Source organism: Schistocerca piceifrons, chromosome X (assembly GCF_021461385.2).
Source record: "Schistocerca piceifrons isolate TAMUIC-IGC-003096 chromosome X, iqSchPice1.1, whole genome shotgun sequence".
Taxonomy (NCBI): domain Eukaryota; kingdom Metazoa; phylum Arthropoda; class Insecta; order Orthoptera; family Acrididae; genus Schistocerca; species Schistocerca piceifrons.
The window spans coordinates 757361575-757385130 of NC_060149.1; the positions used below are offsets into that span (position 1 = coordinate 757361575).

At 41.7% G+C, this 23556-nt stretch overlaps 1 protein-coding gene across 2 annotated transcripts in view; it reads left to right on the forward strand.

Annotated features, from left to right (window-relative positions):
• Positions 1–23556, forward strand: part of LOC124721789 (heat shock 70 kDa protein 14-like) — a 159849-nt gene that overhangs the window by 118818 nt on the left and 17475 nt on the right. For both annotated transcript variants that reach the window (XM_047246906.1, XM_047246907.1), the window contains exons 6-7: positions 7061–7319; positions 16992–17207. In XM_047246906.1, coding sequence (XP_047102862.1) covers positions 7061–7319; positions 16992–17207 — 475 coding nt within the window. The remainder of the gene's footprint in view (positions 1–7060; positions 7320–16991; positions 17208–23556) is intronic.

The window sequence follows — 23556 nt, forward strand, 5'->3', positions numbered from 1 at the left end:
TGGTGCACGAATCGCAAAACATCATTTTATCGAATGAATTCAGGATCTGTTTACAGCATCATGATGGTCGCATCCGTGTTTGGCGACATCACGCTGAAAGCACATTGGAAGCGTGTATTCGTCATCGCCATACTGGCGTATCACCCGGCGTGATGGTACGGGCTGCCATTGGTTACACGTCTCGGTCACACCTTGTTCGCATTGACGGCACTTCGAACAGTGGATGTTACATCTCAGATGTTTTACGACCCGTGGCTCTACCCTTCATTCGATCCCTGCAAAACCCTACATTTCAGCAGTATAATGCACAACCGCATGTTGCAGGTCCTGTACAGGCCTTTCTGGATACAGAAAATGTTCGACTGCTGCCCTGGCCAGCACATTCTCCAGATCTCTCATCAATTGAAAACGTCTGGTCAATGGTGGCCAAGCTACTGGCTCGTCACAATACACCAGTCACTACTCTTGATGAACTGTGGTATTGTGTTGAAGCTGCATTGGCAGCTGTACCTGTACATGTCATCCAAGCTCTGTTTGACTTAATGCCCAGGCATATCAAGGCCGTTATAACAGCCAGAGGTGATTGTTCTGGGTACTGATTTCCCAGTCTCATGATGTCATCCTTCAGTGGAATCACGGTGACTTTTTCCACCGCCTGGCTGAGCTACGGCAACTGTTAAGCTTGATACCTGCTATCTGCATTTCACTTCAGGAAACATGGTTCCCGGCAGTGCGGATCCCATCCCTCCATGGCTATAAGGGATATTAAAGGAACTGTAGCAACTATAATAGTGTGTCAGCTGGAGTTTGCATTTATGTCCTAAACTCAGTCTGTAGTGTAACAGTGCCCCTTCAAACCCCTCTTGAAGCAGTGGCCATCAGCATAAGGGCGAAACAGGAAATAACTGTCTGCAATGTATATCTTCCTCCAGATGGTGCAATACCCCTGAATGTATTAGCTGCACTGATTAATCAACTCCCTAAACCTTTCCTACTTTTTGGATATTTTAACACCCATAACCCCTTGTGGGGTGGCACCGTACTTAGTGGCCAAGGCAGTGATGTCGAAGCTTTACTGTCTCAGTTCGACCTCTTCCTCGTAAATACTGGGGCCACCACACATTTTATTGTGGCTCATGGTAGTTACTCAGCCATTGATTTATCCATTTGCAGCCCAGGACGTCTCCCATATATCCACTGGAGAGCACATGACGACCTGTGCAGTTGTGACCACTTCCCCATCTTCCTGTCACTGCCCTGGCATCAGGCCAACGGTCACTTACCGAGATGGGTTTTTAAATAAGGTGGACTGGGAAACTTTCACCTCTGCGGGCACCATTGACTCTCCCCCACAGGGTAACATGGGTGTGATGGTTGAGCAGGTGACTACAACAGTCGTTAATGCAGAGGAAAACACAATCCCTCGCTCTTTTAGATGCCCCCTTGGTGGTTGACAGAAGTCACTGAGGCAATTAAGGAGCTTCAGCGAGCTCTACAGCAGCATAAGTGGCACCCTTCCCTGGATCACCTCATAGCCTTTAAGCGGCTCCTTGTCGGCGTTTGCCAGATAATAAAATTATGGATGGAGGAGTGTTGGGAGAGATAAGTCTCTTCCATTGGATGCCGTACGTCACTTTCCCAAGTCTGGACGAAGATCAGACTTCTTTTTTGTACCAGATCCCAAGATCCCAACAGGTGTCCCTGGCATTAACATCAATGGTGTGTTGTCAACCGGCGCTAACGCGATTGCTGAGCACTATGCTTGAGGCTCTGCTTCGGCGATTTAACACCCCCCCCCCCCCCCCCCCCCCCTCCCTTTTGCACCCTGAAACGGTGGATGGAAAAGAAAGCCCTCTCGTTCGCTACACCCCACAGTGAACCCTATAACGCCCCATTTACATAGTGGGAGCTCCTCAGTGCCCTTGCACATTGCCCTGACACAGCTCCTGGGCCAGATCAGATCCATGGTCAGATGATTAAACATCTCTCATCTGACTACAAGTGACATCTCTTTGTCATCTTCAGTCGGATCAGTTGCGTCTCGTCTTTCCATCCCAGTGGTGGGAGAGCACCATCATTCCGATGCTTAAACTCGGTAAAAACCCGCTTGAAGTGGATAGCTATCGGACCATCAGCCTCACCAATGTTCTTTGTAAGCTCCTGGAGTGTATGGTGTGTCTGTGGTTGTGTTGGCTCCTGGAGTCACGTGGTCCACTGACTCCATGCCAGGGCGGCTTCCGCCAGGGTTGCTCTAACACTGATAATCTTGTGTCCCAAGAGTCTGCCATCTGAACAGCCTTTTCCAGATGCCAACACCTAGGTGCCGTCTTGTTTGATTTACAAAAAGCATATGACACCACCTGGCAACATCATATCCTTGCCACATTATACAAGTGTGGTCTCAGAGGCCCACTCCTGTTATTTTTATCTAAAATTTCCTGTCACTTAATACTTTCCGTGTCTAGGTTGATGCCTCCCATAGTTCGCCCCATTTCCAGGAGAGAGGGGTCCTGCAGGGCTTCGTATTGAGTGTATCTCTATTTTTAGTGGCCATTAATGGTGTAGCAGCAGCTGTAGGGCCATCCGTCCCACTGTCTCTGTATGCAGACGACTTCTGAATTTCACACTGTTCCACCAGTATTGGTGTTGCTGAGTGGTGCCTACAGGGTGCCATCCACAAGGCGCAGTCATGGGCTGTAGCCCACGGTTTCCAGTTTTCGGCCGCAAAGTCGTGTATAATGCACTTCTGTTGGTGTTGTATTGTTCATCTGGAACCAGAACTTCACCTTAATGTCGATCCACTCACTGTAGTGGAGACATATCGATTCTTAGAACTGTTTTTTGACGCCCGATTGACTTGGCTTTCTCACCTCAGTCACCTTAAGCAGAACTGCTGGCAGCACCTCAATGCCCTTCGCTGCCTGAGCAACGCCAATTAGGGTGCAGATCGCTGTACGCTACTGCAGCTCTACAGAGCCCTTGTTCAATCCCGCCTTGAGTATGGGAGTCTGGTTTATGGTTCGGCTGCACCCTCAGCATTGCGTTTGCTCGACCCAGTGCACCACTGTGGCGTTTGCCTAGTGACAGACGCTGTTAGGATGAGTCTGGTGAATGGTGTCCTGGTGGAGGCCGGAGTCCCTCCTTTGCAGGTTAGGCGTGCACAGTTGCTCTCCAGTTACATTGCATACGTTTGTAGTTCTCTTGCGCATCTGAATTTCGGTCTCCTTTTCCTGCCCGTGGCGGTTCATCTCCTGCATCGGCGGCCCAGGTCAGGGCTTACACTTGCAGTTCGTGTTCAAACCCTTCTGTCTGAACTTCAGTTGTTGCCTTCACCACCTACACTTGAGGTTCATTCACGAACACCTCAGTCGTGTACATCTAGGCTGCAGCTTCGATTCTCGTCACGTACCGGGGCCACGAAGTGGTTTACACCGATGGTTCGATGGCTAATGGTCATGTTGGCTTTGCCTATGGTCACGGAGGACATATAGAGCAGCATTCCTTGCGTGATGGCTGCAGTGTTTTCACTGCAGAGCTGGCGGCCATATCTCGTGCTCTTGAGCACATCCACTCATGCCCAAGTGAGTCATTTATCCTGTGTACTGATTCCTTGAGCAGCCTACAAGCTACTGACCAGTGCTACCCTCATCATCCTTTGGTAGCGACCATCCAGGAGTCCGTCTATGCCCTGGAATGGTCCAGTCATTCAGTGGTGTTTGTCCGGACCCCAGGTAAAGTAGGAATCCCAGGCAATGAATTTGCCGACAGGTTGGCTAAACGGGCTATGCAGAAACCGCTTATGGAGATCGGCTTCTCTGAAACTGACCTGAGCTCAGTATTACGCCGCAAGGTTTTGTGGCTTTGGGAGACAGAATGGCATAACCTCAGTATGCACAGCAAGCTGCGTGCCCTTGAGGAAACTACGAATGTGTGGAAGACCTCTGTGCATGCCTCTCACAGGGACTCTGTGTTTCTCTGTCGGCTCCGCATTGGCCATACGTGGCTGTCTCATGGTTACCTCCTCCTTCGTGATGACCCACCTCAGTGTCACTGTGGCTCACGAATGACAGTCATCCATCTCTTGCCGGACTGCTCACTTTCCGCCGCTCTGCAGCGGACTTTTAACCTTCCCAGCACCCTACCTTCAGTGTTGGGCAATAATGCCTCAACAGCAGCTTTAGTTTTACATTTTATTCTTGAGGGTGTGTTTTATCATTTTCTCCAAGTTTTAGTACATGTCCTTCATTCCTGTGTGTCCTCCACCCTCGTGCCTTCAGGGTGGGGGTTTTAATGTGTTGCAGAGTGGCTGGCTTTTCCTTTTTATCCTCATTGTCAGCCAGCCATGGTAACGTGCTTTTTTCATTTAAGATCTTCTACCTGTTTTTTGCGTCTTTGTGGTTTTCTTGCCCCCTTTTGTCCATTTAAGTGTGTTGACCTTCAGTCGTTGTCATTTTTCCTTTCATTCTGTTTGGTCTTGTCCCATTGTCTTACTCTCACCCTTGTGGCATTGTTTCCTTTGGAACAGTGGACCGATGACCTCATAGTTTGGTCCCTTCCTCACTCTTTTAAACCAACCAACTAGGCCACTCTTTGTGCAGTCTGTTGGTTACTGGCTTGCCCAGCATTATTTGTGCCAGGTTTACTTAATTGGTACACTACATGGCTATGACAATTGAAGCATGATGTCCTCCCTCTCTCTAAAAAAAAAAAGAAGAAGAAAAGACCTTATAGATGTGTGCTGATACGATTGATGACCATTGAGGCGAAATGGTCGTTAGTGGTAACCTCAGGTGAACCTGCCACACCGTAGTTTTATAACACCTACATAGGCAGTCAGTGCTCTCTATCTGGGTGGACTGTACAGAACCCAAGCTGTTTGTGGGAATGCATGTGGATCCCAACTAAGACGAAAGAAATATCTCCATGTTACGGGTGGGTCACTAGCAGTCACCAAAACCCTCTGGAACTGCACCAGGAAATTGAACTTTGATCATTGTTGAAAGGCACAATCTTGTCAGAATGTCTTTGTTGTGGAGTAGAAAAACACGATACCCTCAGCTACCATAAGGCCTTGTAAGTTGTAGGGACGTCATGGACATTGACACTGCTGAACTGAAAAAGTAGTGGGGAATCGGAAGCATAACAGAAGAGAGGAATTTGATGATGTAAGTGAATGGTGAACTGTAGAGAACTGTTGCCTTCACCGTAACATTCAGTTGGCTATCCTAGAACTCATCAAGGTTTTATTTATTATACTAAAACTTTAGGTACCCAATCTAATGTGGTGCTACAAATGCCAATGGTGTGGTAACACCACAGGAAAGACACCTTCAAAGCCAGGACATTATGTTCAGTGCCAGACTTCTGTCTAAATTGCTCAGATAGTCACCTGCTAGGAGCAGGCATTGCGTGGTATTTTTAGAAGAAACGAAAATTAAAAAAATTATGTTGGTCATTAAAATTTCCTGTACTGAGAAAGAAATAACATAATACCTTGCAACCTCCTCTGTTCTGCATCTACATACATACTCTGCAGGCCACCTAATGGTGCCCGACAGAGGGTAACTTGTACGAATGTTAGTCATTTTCTTTCCTGTTCCACTTGCAAACAGAGTGAGGGGAAAATGACTGTTCATATGCTACCATACGAGTCCTAATTTCTTTTACATTGTCTGTGCAGTCCATATGTGATGCTATGTTGGTGGCAGTAGAATTGTTCTGCAGTTGGCTGCAGATGCTGATTCTCTAAGTTCTCTCAGTAGTGTTTCGGGAAAAGAATGCCAGCTTTCCTCCGGGGATTACCATGTGGGTTCACGAAGTATCTCTGCAATACTTTCATGTTGATTGAACCTACTGGTAACAAATCTACCGACACGCTTTTGAATTGCTTTGATGTCTTCCTCTAATCCATCCTGATGTGGATCCCAAACACTCTAGCAGTACTCAATAATGGGTCTCACAAGTGTTCTATACACTATTGCCTGCCCCCCTCCCGTTTCCAGGGAAGAGAATGTTTTTATCACTTATATGAATGATATTCCATAACAGAATATTTGTTTGTAACCTATATAAAATCAGGTCACAGATATCAGGATATTTAGACTCAAAACTAAAGAAAATCCACTTCCGAACAACACTGTCTTCCATGCTCATGTGCAGTCAGGTGTCTGCTTGTATGAACATGGTCTCCTATATAACGAACTTGTAAGAACTTTACAGTTAGTTGACTAGTTTTTGAAGCGATTGTCTCTGAAGCTGGGCGTTTTGCATTGAAATGCAATTTTGACGTTATTTTTGAATAGACTCGTCATTGATTTTGAAGGATATTATTGCGTTTTACTTAATAACGTGTACACATTTTATGGAAGTTTTAATGCTGCTTGGAAGTCCATGTTCAAAAGAAATGGACTTGGCTGTCTTTTAATCTAGGTACCTTAAATATCCTGTTAAATCATTGGGTCTTATCAATTGGTATTAGCCTCTTATGGTGGCTGTGAACCAGCACGCAATTAAGTTTTGCCATTTCATTTCCCCCCCTTTTTGTCATCTCTGCCTTTTGTGGTGCTACAATAAATGCAGAACACCATGTATTAAGAGATACAGTCTAAATGTGTGTATTTTTAAACAGTGGAGACATTGGGCCATAGTGTGTAGATGGAGGGGGGGGGCGGGGAGGGGGGGGAGAGAGAGAGAGAGAGAGAGAGAGAGAGAGAGAGAGAGAGAGAGAGAGAGATTGTCTACATCTGACAAAGGACTTAGTATTTTAGCTTACAGTGTCAAACAGTCTTCTTTCAGTGTGCCTGTTTGCCACCAAGCACCTCCCATATGTGGTGAGTAGTAATCTATCTTTTTGATATGTAATTATCAGTTCCCTTAATTCTACTATAGAGTTTTTTATTGGAACACATCAAAAACTGAGCATTTGTTGTGGTGAAAAACTACTATAACAACCTTAACTGCTTGCTTTCCAAATTTTTAATAAAAGAAGGAAGACTGACTAGTGATACCATTATTCAATATGTGTGGGCCATTTAAACATAATACTTTCTTCTTATTGCAGGAAATGGAAGTTGGATCCAAATGATAGTCGGCGTGCTATGGCTAAATTGTACAATGCTGCAGAGCAGTGCAAACACATTTTGTCCACAATGAGTACAGCTCATTGTTTTATTGAGTCTTTGTGTGAAGGAACAGACTTTAGCTACAATGTTACAAGAGCACGATTTGAAAATTTGATTAGTGCAGCTGTGAAAATGTGTACTGCCCCCATAGAAGAAGCACTGAGCCAAGCAGGTATCGATTGCAGAGACATAAACAAGGTGAGTCATCTGGTAGAGTTACTACCATTTTACAACATTACTCTTTCTCCATCCCTTCCCCAGTCCCTCATACCCTTCCATGCCCCCAACCCTCCCATTTACCATTCCCTTTTGCACTGTGTAACAATTCTGAGTCAGGTGTTTCTTCTTGTGATAATGCTCATGTTCTATTTCTTATTTTTTTTTTTTTTTTATTTTATTATACTGTATTGCTCTTCTGTGTCAGTGATTCAAGGCTATGACCATAGCATCATACTTTCAGGTGAATTTTCAAGCTCTATGTCTACATATGTACTCGGCAAGCCATCTTATGGTGCATGACAGAAGGTACCTTGTACCAACACTAATCATTTCCTTTCCTGTCCACTTGCAAATAGAGCAAGGGAAAAAGCAACTGTCTACGTGCCTCCATATGAACTGTAATCTCTCTTATCTTATTGTCATGGTCCTTAAGCAAAATGTACTACATTGATGGCAGTAGAATCATTCTTCAGTCAGCAGCAAATGCTGATTCTCTGACTTTTCTCAATAGTATTTCACAAAAAGAATGTGGTCTTCCCTCCAGGGATTTCCATTTCAGTTCACGAAGCACCTTAGTAATAATCATTTGTTGATCGAACCTACTGGTAACAAACCAAGCAGCCTGCCTGTGAATTGCTTCGATGCTTCCTTTTATGCGACCTGGTGGGGATCCCAAACACTCGAGCAGTACTCAAGAATGGGTTGTACTAGTATTCTATACTTGGTCTCCTTTATGGATGAACCACACATTCCACACGATATTAGGCAAGTGTACTAGTTTCTTTGGCTCTTCATTGTATGTCACAGATGCAAGGTGGTGGTGGTGGTGGTGGTGGTGGTGATTTTACATTATTCACCAGTTCTTTTCACTTACCTATGTTTCCTGTTAGGAAACACTGTGTGTGTGTGTGGTGTGTGTGTGTGTGTGTGTGTGTGTGTAAATTCTCAAAATATGTGAATGCATAATGTTTGCCTAAAAGAACAGACACCACGGTGCAGAATCTGCAGCTATGAAAAATTATATGTAAATTGAAGGGGATAACTGCTGTCAGCTGCCGCAGGACGTTAAGTGGAATTGGTGGCGATGAGCGAAAATGTGTACTGGACCGAGACTCAAATCTGGGCTCTCCTGCATACTAGACAGGTGCAGTAACCACTGAACCATCCGGGACACAGTGTGAAATTTAAACTTCTGTGATTTCTCCAAATAAATGTAGGCAAATGCCAGAACGGTTCCCTTGAAAGGGATGTGGGCGATTTCGTTCCCGATACCTGCATACACTGAGCTCGTAGTCTCACTTCCTTGTCATTGGTGGGCTATAAGACCCTAATCTTCACTTCTTCTTTTATTTACCATGAGTATTGCTGTCTAGTGTATACCAGCAGCAAGTGCAAGGCAAATAAACGAGAATATTAGTTCATATGTCTTAGCTGCTTCAGTTCAATTGTCAAGATTTTCAACTCCGATTAGTCTGTCGCAAGCTGTGCTGCTGTATGTAAGAAAGCAAAATGAGTGAACTCTGGAAGCACTCAGTATTTTTAGATATGTTGGTCACAGAATATGGGAAGTAGGCAGAACTTAAGAGCTCTTTTTTTTTTTTTTTATATAGTGCATTTTGCCTGGTCTCAAGTTGATTATGGTTGTGTGATGTGTCAGTATGCTCAGTCATTCTAGATGAAAACCTGTGAAGCAGTCAATCATGCGGAAATAGTGTTGGCCACCAAACCTTTTATGATCAGCTCCACTGTATGCTCTGAGGCTAGCAAACCACCTCTTGTAATTGCATAGCAGCTCATCATTGTGTGAGAAGATTATAAAGTTTCCTCAGTGCAGAAGACACAGGCACACCATATCGTCGGTCACCCATTGACAGAAAAACACACTGAATAACAATTTGTGAGCACGTATCGAGCCTTTGGAATACATAGAAGTCTGGGGAAGCTCATGGAGGCCAGACGGATTGAACTTTAAAATGGTAAGTAGGTTATTAGTAAATGTTACTACATGTGACATAAGAGGGTGAACCTTCCATCTACTAGCCACAATTACAAGAATTGTGCAATTGAACATCTCACAGACAAAGTTGTAATTGCCGCATGTGCCTTTAGAGTTGTTACCAATGCAGAATGTAAAATTTATTAATGAAACTCTAGAACCTGACCTAATCCATTCCCTGGAATGATCTATTGCTGTGCAGGAAGGGGTCATTTCATCCAAGCACTTAATGCAACACGTAGAGCATTTCAGAGAAGGATGACGACATATGACAATGAATGTGAGTGCTGCAGTACCAAGTGCTACAGTGGCTCTGACTCTGGTGCGTGTAGCTTTTATTCTTTTGAGGTGGAGAGCCAGTCATCAGCATAAACCACCAATAATCCAGGTTTTAGTAGACTAGATCCATAGAGCATAAGAGAGAGTGAGAGTATAACTTTGTAGTGTGAATGTAGAGTAGGTGTAAATTTAGGACTAAGAGAAAAGGAAGCACTGGGACAAGCCATGAAGGTTTAAATTGCCAGAAGTGAAAACAAGTGCAAAAAGAAGACTTCTAAGCAAATAGCAATAAGCAGCTTAGTAAGAAAGATTTGATGCCGTATCTAACACGTCAGCAACTTGCTAGTTGTTTTGGGTATAAAATTTATTTGTAATTTGTACAAACAAGTAGTGTGATATGAAAATGGTGCGCGTGCGGGTGCGGGTGCGGGTGCGGGTGCGCGTGCGTGTGTGTAGGGGGGGGGGGGGGGGGGGCGCTTGTAAAGTAGTATAACACAATATAGTTAGCCTTACTCAAATTCAAAGAAGCCATCGAGGCAACTATTTAATATCGGAAGAATTTTTTAATTAATATTGTATTTAACTTTTCTTGCAATATAAGACACACAGATAAATAACATTTACACTACCAGAAAAAAACTTTAATAATGAATGTAAAGTACATTCTTTTTGAAGCATGCAGAAATTTTTTACATCTTCACTAATTTGTCAGGTCCTTTCTCTCCTAAATTATTTCTTAATTTTGACCAAACAAGCCAGTAGGTGGAGAAGATCCTCTCAATGGATGCAGTGCTAGCAGGGCAAGAAAAGGGGCCTAATAAAGTAATTGTAAGAATGGGTTACATTTTGAATAAGTTAATAATAGGAATTTTAATTGAACTATCGTCAATGTGAAAAATAGAAAAAACAATAAAACCCACAAAAACTAAATTTGACCCACTGGGTTGGATTTTTTTTTAAATACCCAAGTTTATCTCAACTCTCATGTATGGCCATATTAGAGTAAATCTGAGCAGTGCATTGCCACAGCTATGAAAGCAGGCGAGCACGGGATGTTGTCACTGTAATAATTCAACAAGGCCAGTGCAGTGTTTTGATGTAGGTTAGCTTGTTGAAACAGTGAACTCAGCAGTACTGCATATACTAATGCAGCAAAGGGCAAGGCAGTTGTCCAAACTGACAGTGGCAGTGGATTCTTTGGATACGTGACTGATAGTGCTGCATATGCATGAATGAATGGTGCACTGCTATTGACAATAAGTACAAGTAATTTTTGTAATGGATTTATTCTTAGTCTTGCAGCCGAATTGGGGCGACAGGGTTTTGCCAAATGAGGATACCACGTGGACCTGCCAATAAAAAGTCACTGGTTTGAGGCCACAGATGGACAACAGCTCTATACACTAAGTCCCTCCCCACAATTAGTCCCAATTTGCAGTGGACTACACCAGGTCATCTCCAGTAGCATGGCTGACCACTGCTCAGAGTGCAGCAGGTATCCACACTAGGCATCTTCACATGGTAGGCATCCCCTACTGTGACTCAGCTGGGTGTCAGCCGGGGCCACACAGCATCGTCAAGAACATGCTGCAAACGCTCGGGGCAAAAGCCGCATCAGTATTGTGTGGAATGTGAGCAGCCAGCACAGTGGAATTCAGTGGCCAGCTGGCCACTGATAGTCTATCGAGCAGCTGAGATGTCTCAATGTAAGAACTTGTTAGATTTGTAGCTGCCTTTCCCTGGAACCTCTCGGGCTCCCACCTCGCCTCCGTCGCCTGTTTGCACCGTGCTGGCTCATAGCCACTCCACCCTGCACCAGGGAACACTGTAGTTAGCACACTGGATTCATATTCAGAAGGACCAGAATTCAAATCGACATCAAGCCATTCACATTTAGGGTTGTCATAGTCCCTCCCTCTCCCCCTCTGAAATAGATATAACATTTGCTGGGATTGTTCGTTACAGAAAAGCTTGTCCTATTTCCTTCCTCATTTTGATCATATCTGTGCTTGTGTTCTCTCTCTCTAATTACAATGAACGGTACATTGCAATCTATTATCTTCCTTTTCCTTTCTTTGTGGTTTTTGAGGAGGACAATGAGTACTATTGCATCAGTTGTCACTTTGATTCCATACTAAACTGCAAGCACAAGGTTTCATTTCATATCAGTGTGATTCAAAGGAAGAATTACACAGTAATTAAATTTCCAGAGATTTCCATGAATTTTGCCTTTAAGCAGGCAAAATATCTGCTTGCCATCTTCTTCCAGGGCAATGATGTGGAGCACATTTGGTAATGCACAATTCATCAGTTGTCATTTATAGAGTCTATTTTTCACAAATTTTTAATCCTGAAAGTGGTTCTTCATGTCAGAAGGTGACACTGGCATTGACAGAGGCAGTCTGTCACTCCCTTGCCATTCCTAAAGCAGTTGACCTGATCTTAAACATATTTTATGTTGGCATCTTCTATACTGTTGCTGTTTTCCCCAATCTGTATACGACCCGGGACAACCGGGAGATCTGGGAAAAACCCGGGAATTTGTTCATCCGGGAGAAAACCAGGAAAAACCAGGGAATTTTTTAGAATTCTGGAAATTTTTCGTTGTTTTAGTTTCCAGTTAAATTTGTGTAACTTTGACTGGTAAGAACCAATACTCTAACAAAGGATATTAGTGTATCCCGCTACTCCAGAATAATACTGCAGCATTAAAACATGAACGAGAGAAAAAAATGAAAATAAAACTTAAATTGCAAAGGAAATGCGCCATATAAAATAACACAGTGCACGTACAAGCGTCTGTCAACAGCAAAATGTGTTAAAGGCTGTAGGAAGACTATGCAATGCTTCATAACAACGAATTGCCTGTGATGAGTGTGACGACACAACTGTTTAAATTTGATTCATTTAAGTAGTTACAAGCGGGCTCATGCACACGCGTATGAGTAATACCTTCTCCCGCTTCTGGCTACAGAAATGTGGCTGTTGGCTGTGCAACCAGCCACATGGGGTACCTGGAAAAATTTTACTGGCGCGCCCAAGCTGCCACATTGACGCGTGCGCAGCAGTCCTGGATCTAGTGGGGGGGGGGGGGGGGCGCAAACAGTTGTATCTGAACCGGGCAACAATTGCGGAGGGAGAGGGCAGATTCATATTCTTGAGGGGGAAAAAACCTTCTTTTACAAAGCACCTAGCATCCGGCGCACGTCGGTCTGTCGATTGTTCATATGATTTTGAAATGCACCTCTGCTGGTTTTTGGACATTACATTTTTGAACACATTCTAATTTGATTTTTGAATGCGTGCATAGTGTACGTGATATCTCTGCCAGGGGAATCCTCATCACATCTAGACATGAACTTTCCTCCAGACAAAACGGGACGGGGCTATACGAGCTGAGCGGAATAAAGCCAAACCGGTGAATGCCAACTGCTGCTTGTTTATGTGGTTGATTTGGTTTGCAAATGTTCAGCGTTGTTATAATTACTAGCGAAATCCATAGATTCAGATTACCATAGTTGAAATAAATGGCTAACAGGAATAACAGGTAAGAAAGATTATGTATTATCTTCTCGGTGTATCCAAGAAAGTGAATTTTGACGGAAAATTTTTGGCCACATCGCTACATTAGACAGGGCCAGTTGTAGTCACGAGCTAGCAGCTGCTTAAGTTCCATTCTGGGAGTAGTGCGGAAAATGCATTGTACGAACACATACTAACACCTAACCGGAGAATAATCGCTGGATAACTAAACCAGTGATTGTGACAGGGTTAGTAAAGTTAAACGGAGAATGAGTTTTGACAGTAGTAGGAATAGTTACAGAGTTAATGATGACAAGATTGTTTGTTAGTACGAGGAAGGAGAAGAAATGGGGACATCACACAAATTATGGAAGAATATGACGATTCCAAATTCATACAAAAATTTTATTCTCGTGCATGAAACTGGAGCATATGAATGAAATTTGAAACTAGTTCCTAACATAAAGCTTTTTGATTGTAGCAGGAAAATAGATATTTTGTGCTGCTACTTCGTGAATTATATTGCTGTAATATAAAAATGATCATTATTGCCAAAACAGTCTTCCTTATTTGGTGTGTGTTACAATTGCTGCAGTATTGGAATGGCCTATTTCGTTTTATCCAGGAAACAGTGACAAAACAGATGTAGTTAGATTGAGAAACCACACCATTCTTGGGTACTATTTGTATTAACAGCTTCTTCAGTATTAGACGACATTTCGATTTATCATGTAGCAAAATGTAGCAAAATGTTTGACAAACTTTGATGAGGTAATAGCTCTTTCGCAGAAAGGAAAGCACACCATGTAAAGCTGTAGCAAGATTAGAGAGAAAAATCACTAGGACCTAAGGATTGAAGAAATGTGTACTGTCTTGCATGTCTCTTGTCTTTACTGGTTTTAGGTATCCTATATTTAATTTTATGTCGCACAGAAGAGCAAGTTATTAGCTAATAGGTAATAAAGAGTCCTGATTTTGTGAAGAGTTCTTGTTCTCCTGGTTACAAATAATCCCATCCAGTATTAATTGCATGTTTTTTAAAAATAAGAGGGGCAGAATGTCAAACCGGCTGACTGGGAGAAGGAGAGACACTACAGGAATTTTAATTTCCACAGTCCTGAAATAGTTTGATGGGATCCGTTACAAAATATACACCTTTGAGTTACACAGAGCGAAATACAGTGATGTGTGGTATAAGAACGTTGTTTGAAGAGGCGTGGCACTGCACTTCGGCACACTTAAGACCAAATAACATCTCTTACATTTCCTCTCAGATACATGTTTTATGTATCAGACTCTTCAGAAAGATGTGCGCTACAAAATGAACTCTTTTGAAAATTTTTTTTTTTTTTTTTTATGTGTGCAGAGCAGTCTGAGCTATAGTGGAGGGTCTCCACGTGACACGTGTTTACGTTTAGTGATTTTTGTATTTCCTCTTCGTTTACTGCTCTCACGTCAAATGAAAACAAGACAGACAGATTTCTGTGGTTGGGAGCTATCAAGTGAATTAAAATACATTCACATAATTATGGTAGGCTAAAATGTGTTACTAGTTTCAGAATTTATTTTATTTCCACCTTTCTGACAGTCAAGCATTAATCACCTTGCAGAACAGTGTAGTTATTTTTGTCGGTTTTCTAAAGAAATTTGGCTTTTATTAAGCTTTCCTGCTGAGGCAGTAAATTTGACACGCAGTGTTTAATTCCACTCCATAGGCTAGTTTCAGCTGTTCACTGCATTTCAAGTGCACGATTCCATCTTCTAGCACGTACGGAATTATGCCATAATAAAGATCCAAACATGAGATAATACAGTACTGGTACACCAAGAAAATTTACATCCTGAAAACCACACTGAAAAGCTTAATATGAGGTTGAGGCCTACATCATTGGGAATCTGGACATGCGAATGTGCGCTTTAAGTCAAACTATGCTTTTTAGTATGGTTCACGAACTTCCGATGCTCTTGGTGTGTCCTCTGATGTCTTGTTTATCTTATGACATAATGTAAGAAAGATCTTTTAATGTTTTACATGTACGAACATACGGGCTTCCTACGTCACCGTAGCTGTGCAAGCGTGGTGACGCCTCTTATCTGGTGCTCTCTGGCAACTGCTGAAATGAATCTATTTTTAACAGGTCGCAGGAAAATATTGAGAATTGCGGTTCGAAAAGCGATATTTTCAAAGTAAATTTCCTTTTACGCAAACGGAACTATGTACAAGAATGTACAATGAATTTCTTAAATCGCAGAGTGTTTGCTCTCATTTAAAAAGCAACTCTTTGATGACGAGCCATTTAGAAGAATTTTGAGCCCAGAAGATCAGAGATTTATGTCGGTATTAAAAATTTTACTGGCGTATTTGTGTGATGTATCTTAAAGTGGAACATGCACTAAACAGATGAACGTTATATGTGAAAGCTTAGCTTCTCCTGTAGCTTATTAATATTCGAGACAAATATTCTATGTGAAAGCTTTGCTTTTTGTGTAGCAACACTATGGATATTAACTTAAGCCATCAACTTTTCCTTTGGTGGAATTCGAATTTATACTTTCTTAATACAAAAATATGCAGCATACATGTTGCTACCCATCAAAGATCTTCCCAGAACGTGTTTTTTCCCCCTGAGTTTCATTTTCTAAAGTGCTGAGAAATTCTATCCTGCTGTATAAAACCATATCCGTTCAAAGGATTGATAAGTTTTACAGTTCTGACGGAAAGTATAATGTCACTTAACAGGGAAAAAGTGTATTTTCACACGGGAGAAAATGTATTTTTCACTGGGAGATCCAGGAATTTTTTCTCCTTGTCCCCGTATACACCCTGTAAGAGATCTGTGTGTTCCATAATTGTTCTATTCCAATGTTATAAGACTTATTCCACTGTCTACAGTAGATACCCTGTGGAGAGTTTGCTGTGTGAATGCCATGACATGTATGAAAATGGTCATATGCACTGATGTACATGCAGCACACATTGACACTGATATAAAGGAAAATTGGCTGCTCTTTTGGCTAGGCCATGTACCTTTTGTAGCTCATACAGTATATTCTGTATATTGTGTCTTTTGTGATGTACGTAGATTGCTGAGCTTCATTTAGAAGGAAGATATCAACTCAAACTAACATTTATTTGTCTTGTAAAGTAGTTTTTTCTGTCAGATTTATACCTTTTGTGTTTATATTTTGAGATGTCTTACACATGAAGCTGTTCTCATCCTTATTGGTAACAGGTATAGTTAATTTGAAATAAATTTGTGATTGACTGTTCAGTGAGTCAAAATATGGGGAAGAGGCATCATACAATTGTTGTTCTTTGTTGCACTGCACATGCTTATTGTGATGCTGTCTCTAGAGAGCATGAGGATTTATAAGTGATACCATACTACAAATTGTCTCGCATTGCTGCTGCTCCTCCATTGACTCACTTGTGAAACACAAAGCTGTTTCTGTCAAACAAAGTGTGCTACTTTACATATCATTTCACCTGGTGGCTGTGTGTGTGTGTGTGTGTGTGTGTGTGTGTGTGTGTGTGTGTTTTGCCTTCTACTTATGAAGCTGTGGCCAAAAGCTATAAGTGAGTGTCTTTTAATTGTGTTGTCTGCAACTTGTTGTTTCTTCTTCACAGTAAGTAGCAATCTATCTTTTCCTACATTGCTGATATTCTTTTCTGGAGTTTCCATTGTTTGATTACACATTACTGAATTGTTTAAGAATTACTATATTGACCAGAGTAAGATTTATGTTACTAGTTACATAAGCTCCCTCTTGTATGTCTATTTAACTTTTCAGACCTTTCCTTATTTCTACTAATGTTATGAGTGTACTACAGAATTCTGAAATATTTCTTTTAGGTGCTCCTGTGCGGTGGATCTGCGAAAATCCCGATAATTCAGCAATCTGTCTCAGAAATGTTTCCCAATTCAGAGTTATTATGTAGTGTAAATCCCGATGAACTGATTGCCCTGGGTGCTGCGAAGCATGGTAGTTATCTGAAAGAACCATTTGACCCAGGTTGTGATCATCTATCATATGATATCCCAGTTGTAACAAAATCAATTTTTATGAAGGTAAGGAACTCAGTTAGTGTAGTTCTGATTTAGTCCTATATCATCACATGATCTCCTTGTGAAGATCAGCAGTTAGGAACTTCTTGAGTGGCTTTGAATGGTTGGTGTGCGTAAATACTTCTATTATTATTATTATTTCTTTACTTTCTCAGACGTTAAGTCTGGTTAAAAATGGGACGTGACGCGGACCTTGATCAAGCGTCACTTCCTTTTAACTGTACGGTATATGTTATATTGCATTTAGGAGCTTTCGGGTAATTGAACATGTATCAATAATTACGGATTTCTGTAATTGTATATACAAGTTTGGATGTAGCTGTATTGTATTGATGTAATGGTGGATATTGTGTGGTATGACTCCTGTAGTTGATAGTATAATTGGTATGATGTCAACTTCATTCTGATGCCACATGTCCTTGACTTCCTCAGCCAGTTGGATGTATTTTTCAATTTTTTCTCCTGTTTTCTTTTGTATGTTTGTTGTATTGGGTATGGATATTTCGATTAGTTGTGTTAATTTCTTCTTTTTATTGGTGAGTATGATGTCAGGTTTGTTATGTGGTGTTGTTTTATCTGTTGTAATGGTTCTGTTCCAGTATAATTTGTATTCATCATTCTCCAGTACATTTTGTGGTGCATACTTGTATGTGGGAACGTGTTGTTTTATAAGTTTATGTTGTAAGGCAAGCTGTTGATGTATTATTTTTGCTACATTATCATGTCTTCTGGGGTATTCTGTATTTGCTAGTATTGTACATCCACTTGTGATGTGATCTACTGTTTCTATTTGTTGTTTGCAAAGTCTACATTTATCTGTTGTGGTATTGGGATCTTTAATAATATGCTTGCTGGAATATCTGGTATTTATTGTTTGATCCTGTATTGCAATCATGAATCCTTCCGTCTCACTGTATATATTGCCTTTTCTTAGCCGTGTGTTGGATGCGTCTTGATCGATGTGTGGCTGTGTTAGATGATACGGGTGCTTGCCATGTAGTGTTTTCTTTTTCCAATTTACTTTCTTCGTATCTGCTGATGTTACATGATCTAAAGGGTTGTAAAGGTGGTTATGAAATTGCAGTGGTGTAGCCGATGTATTTATATGAGTGATTGCTTTGTGTATTTTGCTAGTTTCTGCTCGTTCTAGAAAGAATTTTCTTAAATTGTCTACCTGTCCATAATGTAGGTTTTTTATGTCGATGAATCCCCTTCCTCCTTCCTTTCTGCTTAATGTGAATCTTCCTGTTGCTGAATGTATGTGATGTATTCTATATTTGTGTCATTGTGATCGTGTAAGTGTATTGAGTGCTTCTGGGGGTGTGTTACTCCATTTCACTACTCCAAATGAGTAGGGCAATATTGGCATAGCATAAGTATTTATAGCTTTTGTCTTGTTTCTTGCTGTCAATTCTGTTCTCAGTATTTTTGTTAGCCTTTGTCTATATTTTTCTTTTAGTTCTTCTTTAATATTTGTATTATCTATTCCTATTTTTGTCTGTATCCTAGATATTTATAGGCATCTGTTTTTTCCATCGCTTCTATGGAGTCACTGTGGTTTTTCAATATGTAATCTTCTTGTTTAGTGTGTTTTCCCTTGACTATGCTATTTTTCTTACATTTGTCTGTTCCAAAAGCCATATTTATGTCATTGCTGAATACTTCTGTTATCTTTAGTAATTGGTTGAGTTGTTGATTTGTTGCTGCCAGTAGTTTTAGATCATCCATGTATAGCAAATGTGTGATTTTGTGTGGGTATGTTCGAGTAATATTGTATCCATAATTTGTATTATTTAGCATGTTGGATAGTGGGTTCAGAGCAAGGCAGAACCAGAAAGGACTTAATGAGTCTCCTTGGTATATTCCATGCTTAATCTGTATTGGCTGTGATGTGATGTTATCTGAATTTGTTTGAATATTAAGTGTGGTTTTCCAGTTTTTCATTACTATGTTTAGGAACTGTATCAATTTAGGATCTACTTTGTATATTTCCAATATCTGTAGTAACCCTGAGTGGGGTACACTATCAAAAGCTTTTTGGTAATCAATGTATGCGTAGTGTAGCGACCTTTGTTTAGTTTTAGCTTGATATGTCACCTCTGTATCTATTATCAGTTGCTCTTTACATACTCGTGCTCCTTTGCAGCAGCTTTTTTGTTCTTCATTTATAATTTTGTTCTGTGTTGTATGTGTCATTAATTTCTGTGTAATGACTGAAGTTAATATTTTGTAGATTGTTGGTAGGCATGTTATGGGGCGATATTTAGCTGGGTTTGCTGTGTCTGCTTGATCTTTAGGTTTCAGATAGGTTATTCCATGTGCAAGTGTATCAGGGAATGTGTATGGGTCTGCAATGTAACTGTTAAATAATTTAGTTAGATGTGAATGTGTTAAGGTGAACTTCTTTAGCCAGTAATTTGCTATTTTATCATTTCCAGGGGCTTTCCAATTGTGTGTAGAATTAATTGCTCGGGTGACTTCATGTTGCAAAATTATCACTTCAGGCATTTGTGGTATCATCTTGTATGTGTCTGTTTCTGCTTGTATCCACCGTGCATGCCTGTTATGTTGTACCGGGTTTGACCGTATGTTGCTCCAGAAGTGTTCCATGTCTGTTATGTTTGGTGGATTGTCTATTTTAATGTGTGTGTTATCTATTGTTTGGTGAAATCTCTTTTGGTTTGTGTTGAGTGTTTGGTTTTGTTTCCTTCTATTTTCACTTTTTTTGTATCTTCTAAGTCGTTTGGCCAATGCTTGTAATTTGTGCTTCTTTTCATCTAATTGCTCTATTGCTTCTTGCTGTGAGATTTTACCTAACCTTTTTCGTTTTTTGTCTGATATTTCATTTCTTATAAATTGTGTTAGCTGTCCGATGTCTTTCCTCAGTTTTTCTATTCTGATCTGTAGCCTGTGTTGCCATGCTGGTTTTGTGGGTTTCTTCTGTGTACTGGTTTGTTCTGATCTCTGCCTAGTGTGTATATTTAGTGTAGTGAGTGCTCCTATATAAACCAGTAGTTGTAACTCTTCCATAGTTGTATTTTCATTTATTTTGTTGTGTATGAATTTGTTGATAGTTATTTGGTGGTCTATGCAAGAATGGTCTAATGTCTGTATTTGTGTCTTTGTATTCTATATATGTCAGCTGAATTTTTTCTTCTATATCTAACATGTGTGTCACTTCGTGTTCTATTTGTGCTTGTTCTGGTGGCTGTCTTAAGATTTCGTTTTCCTCTGATTGTTTAATTGATGCGTGTTGGTCTTTGTTTGTTTGCTCTGGCTTTTGTTGAAGTTTGGAGAACAAACCTTCACCAAGGAGTCAAAAAGTATATTGCTCCCTCCTACGTATATCTCGCAAAGAGACCATGAGGATAAAATCAGAGAGATTAGAGCCCACACAGAGGCATACTGACAATCTTTCTTTCCACGAACAATAAGAGACTGGAATGGAAGGGAGAACCCGATAGAGGTACTCAAGGTACCCCCCGCCACACACAATCAGGTGTCTTGCAGAGTATGGATGTAGATGTAGATATTACTATATAACTAATTCCTTGAATATAATAGAGGGAAACATTCCACGTGGGAAAAATATATTTAAAAACAAAGATGATGTGACTTAAAAAACGAAAGCGCTGGCACGTCGATAGACACACAAACAAACACAAACGTGCACACAAAATTCTAGCTTTCGCAACCAGCGGTTGCTTCGTCAGGAAAGAGGGAAGGAGAGGGAAAGACGAAAGGATGTGGGTTTTAAGGGAGAGGGTAAGGAGTCATTCCAATCCCAGGAGCGGAAAGATTTACCTTAGGGGGGGAAAAAAAGGACAGGCACACACTCGCGCGCGCGCGCACGCATATCCATCCGCACATACACAGTCACAAAACTGTGAGACTGTGTATGTGCGGGTGGATATGTGTGTACGTGTGTATGTGCGCGTGCGCGAGTGTGTGTATACCCCTTTTTTCCCCCTAAAGTAAGTCTTTCCGCTCCCGGGATTGGAATGACTCCTTACCCTCTCCCTTAAAACCCACATCCTTTCGTCTTTCCCTCTCCTTCCCTCTTTCCTGACGAAGCAACCGCTGGTTGCGAAAGCTAGAATTTTGTGTGCATGTTTGTGTTTGTTTGTGTGTCTATCGACGTGCCAGCGCTTTCGTTTGGTAAGTCACATCATCTTTGTTTTTAAATATAACTAATTCCTTGATGTGATAACAATCCATTTTTATATTTCAAGAAGAAAACTTAAGTTCACATTGTCATAAACAAGGGTATTTCATATAAGGAGGTAAAAAGCTAATAATTATAGTGGAAAACTAGTTGAAATGGAATTGTTGAAATTTACGTCACATAAAGAACTTAAACTTTAGGATTAAAGACCACTCGATGAAAAGCAGAAGTGTTGGGATGTTGACAGGCACAGACAAAAGAAAGAACACTTGCAGACTTTTGTAGTTATCCATTGAAGAGTTAGAGTATAAAACACACACACACACACACACACACACACACACACACACACACACACACACACACAAAAACACAAACACAAAATAGACTAATGGTGCCAATGCTGTTTTGCGGCAGATGCAGTGGTTGTGATGGGGGTAGAACGTGCTGGGTGCTTGGATTGGGCCTTGGTCTGCCACAGGGATATAATCCCTGTGTCATGGGGTTGGGAGTTAGGGTTGGCATAGGGATGGGCTAGGCTGTTCTGTAGTTTGGGTGAGCGACAGAACACCACTTTAGGAGGGATGGGAAGGATCCCTGGTAGGATGTCCCTCATTTCAGAGCAGGATGAGATATAATCATAGCCCTGGCGATGGATATGGTTCCATTGTTCCAGCCAGGGTGATGCAGGTTCACAAGGGAAGTGCTGCTTTGTAACTGACTTGTAGGGATTGTGGTAGGATTGGGGATGTGTGAGGCAATGGCACAGTAAATATGTTTGTGGACTAGGTTTGGGGATGGGGGTTGTATCATGTGTCTGTGAAAACCGTTGTGAAGGCTTCAGCATGTTGAGCAAGGGGGTTCTCACCACTGCAGATATGTCATTCTTGGGTGGCTACGCAGCATGCGAGGGATTTTTTCTTGTGAAAGGGATAACAGCTGTTGAAATACAAGTATCGTTGGTGGTTAGTCAGTTTAATGTGGACAGAAGTGTGGACAGAAGCCAGGCAACCTGTGAAAGCAGCCATTACTCTGCTGCAAATGCAGGACAATCCTTTGTCAGTATGACTACCAAGCAATAGTTGCAGATGAGTCATCTTGAAAACACATCATCCAGTCCCATAATCATCCTGGCCTCATTATTTGGTAACCCACTGCCCCTGCACACTTCAACTAACATGCCCCAGGGGGCTCAGAATTCTTCCATGAGTTTGTGCATGGTGCTCACAGGGCCCCAAGTTATTGCAGACCATTCTTCCTTCCTGGGCTGCATTTCCTTCCCCCGTGTCCTTTCACTGCCTTCTCTCCTTCCCTGCTGCCACCTCCTCCCCCTTCCTCGATTATCTTATTTACGTCGACCTGGCTATGCATCTGGTTTCTTGTATTCCTTGCAGTTTTGTTTCCCTCGCTTTTTCTCTTTCATCCTTTTTGGCGTTATTGGTCCCTCTTTGTGGTTTGACCCCACTTCTAAATTTTCTTATATGAATGTGTAGTGTCTGTTCTTTTGAAGCAACAGACACCACACAGATCCCACAGCTGTGAACACTATATGTAATTGGAAGGGGACATTAAGCGGAATCGGCGGCATCAAGCGAAAATGTGTACTGGATCGGTATTTGAGCCCGGGATCTCCTGCTTACTAGGGAGGTGCGATAACCATTGTGACATCCAGGACAAAGCATTATCGCAACTGTGTGAACTACTTTGGTACGTCTCACGGCCAATCCACACTCCCGCCAAGTGGTACCTATCTGCAGTCCCTGTCAATTATACTCCCGTCGCTACTCAGTTTCCCACAGGAGGTCAGATGTATTTCGTGCATTCACACTGAAGAAAGTGGATCCATTGCCCGTCCAGAATTACGTGAATGCGTAGTGTTTGTTCCTTCAAAAGAACACAACTGCAACTGTGAACACTATTTGTAAATGGAAGGGCGGTCACTGCTGTCAGCTACACAGGGACATTAAGATGATTCCACTGAATGTCCCACTGCAGCTGACTGCTGTTATCCTCCTTCCATTTACATCTAAATTTTCTGTTTGTAGTGTGAGCCATTTGGGGAAGAACTCCCTCCTCAGTGTCTATGGCATGGATTCCTCTGCCCACTTCCCTCCTCTCTTCCCTCCCTGCCATAGCCCCCCTCCACTTCGATCACCAGCACGTCTAGCCAGCGCGTGTGGTGGGACT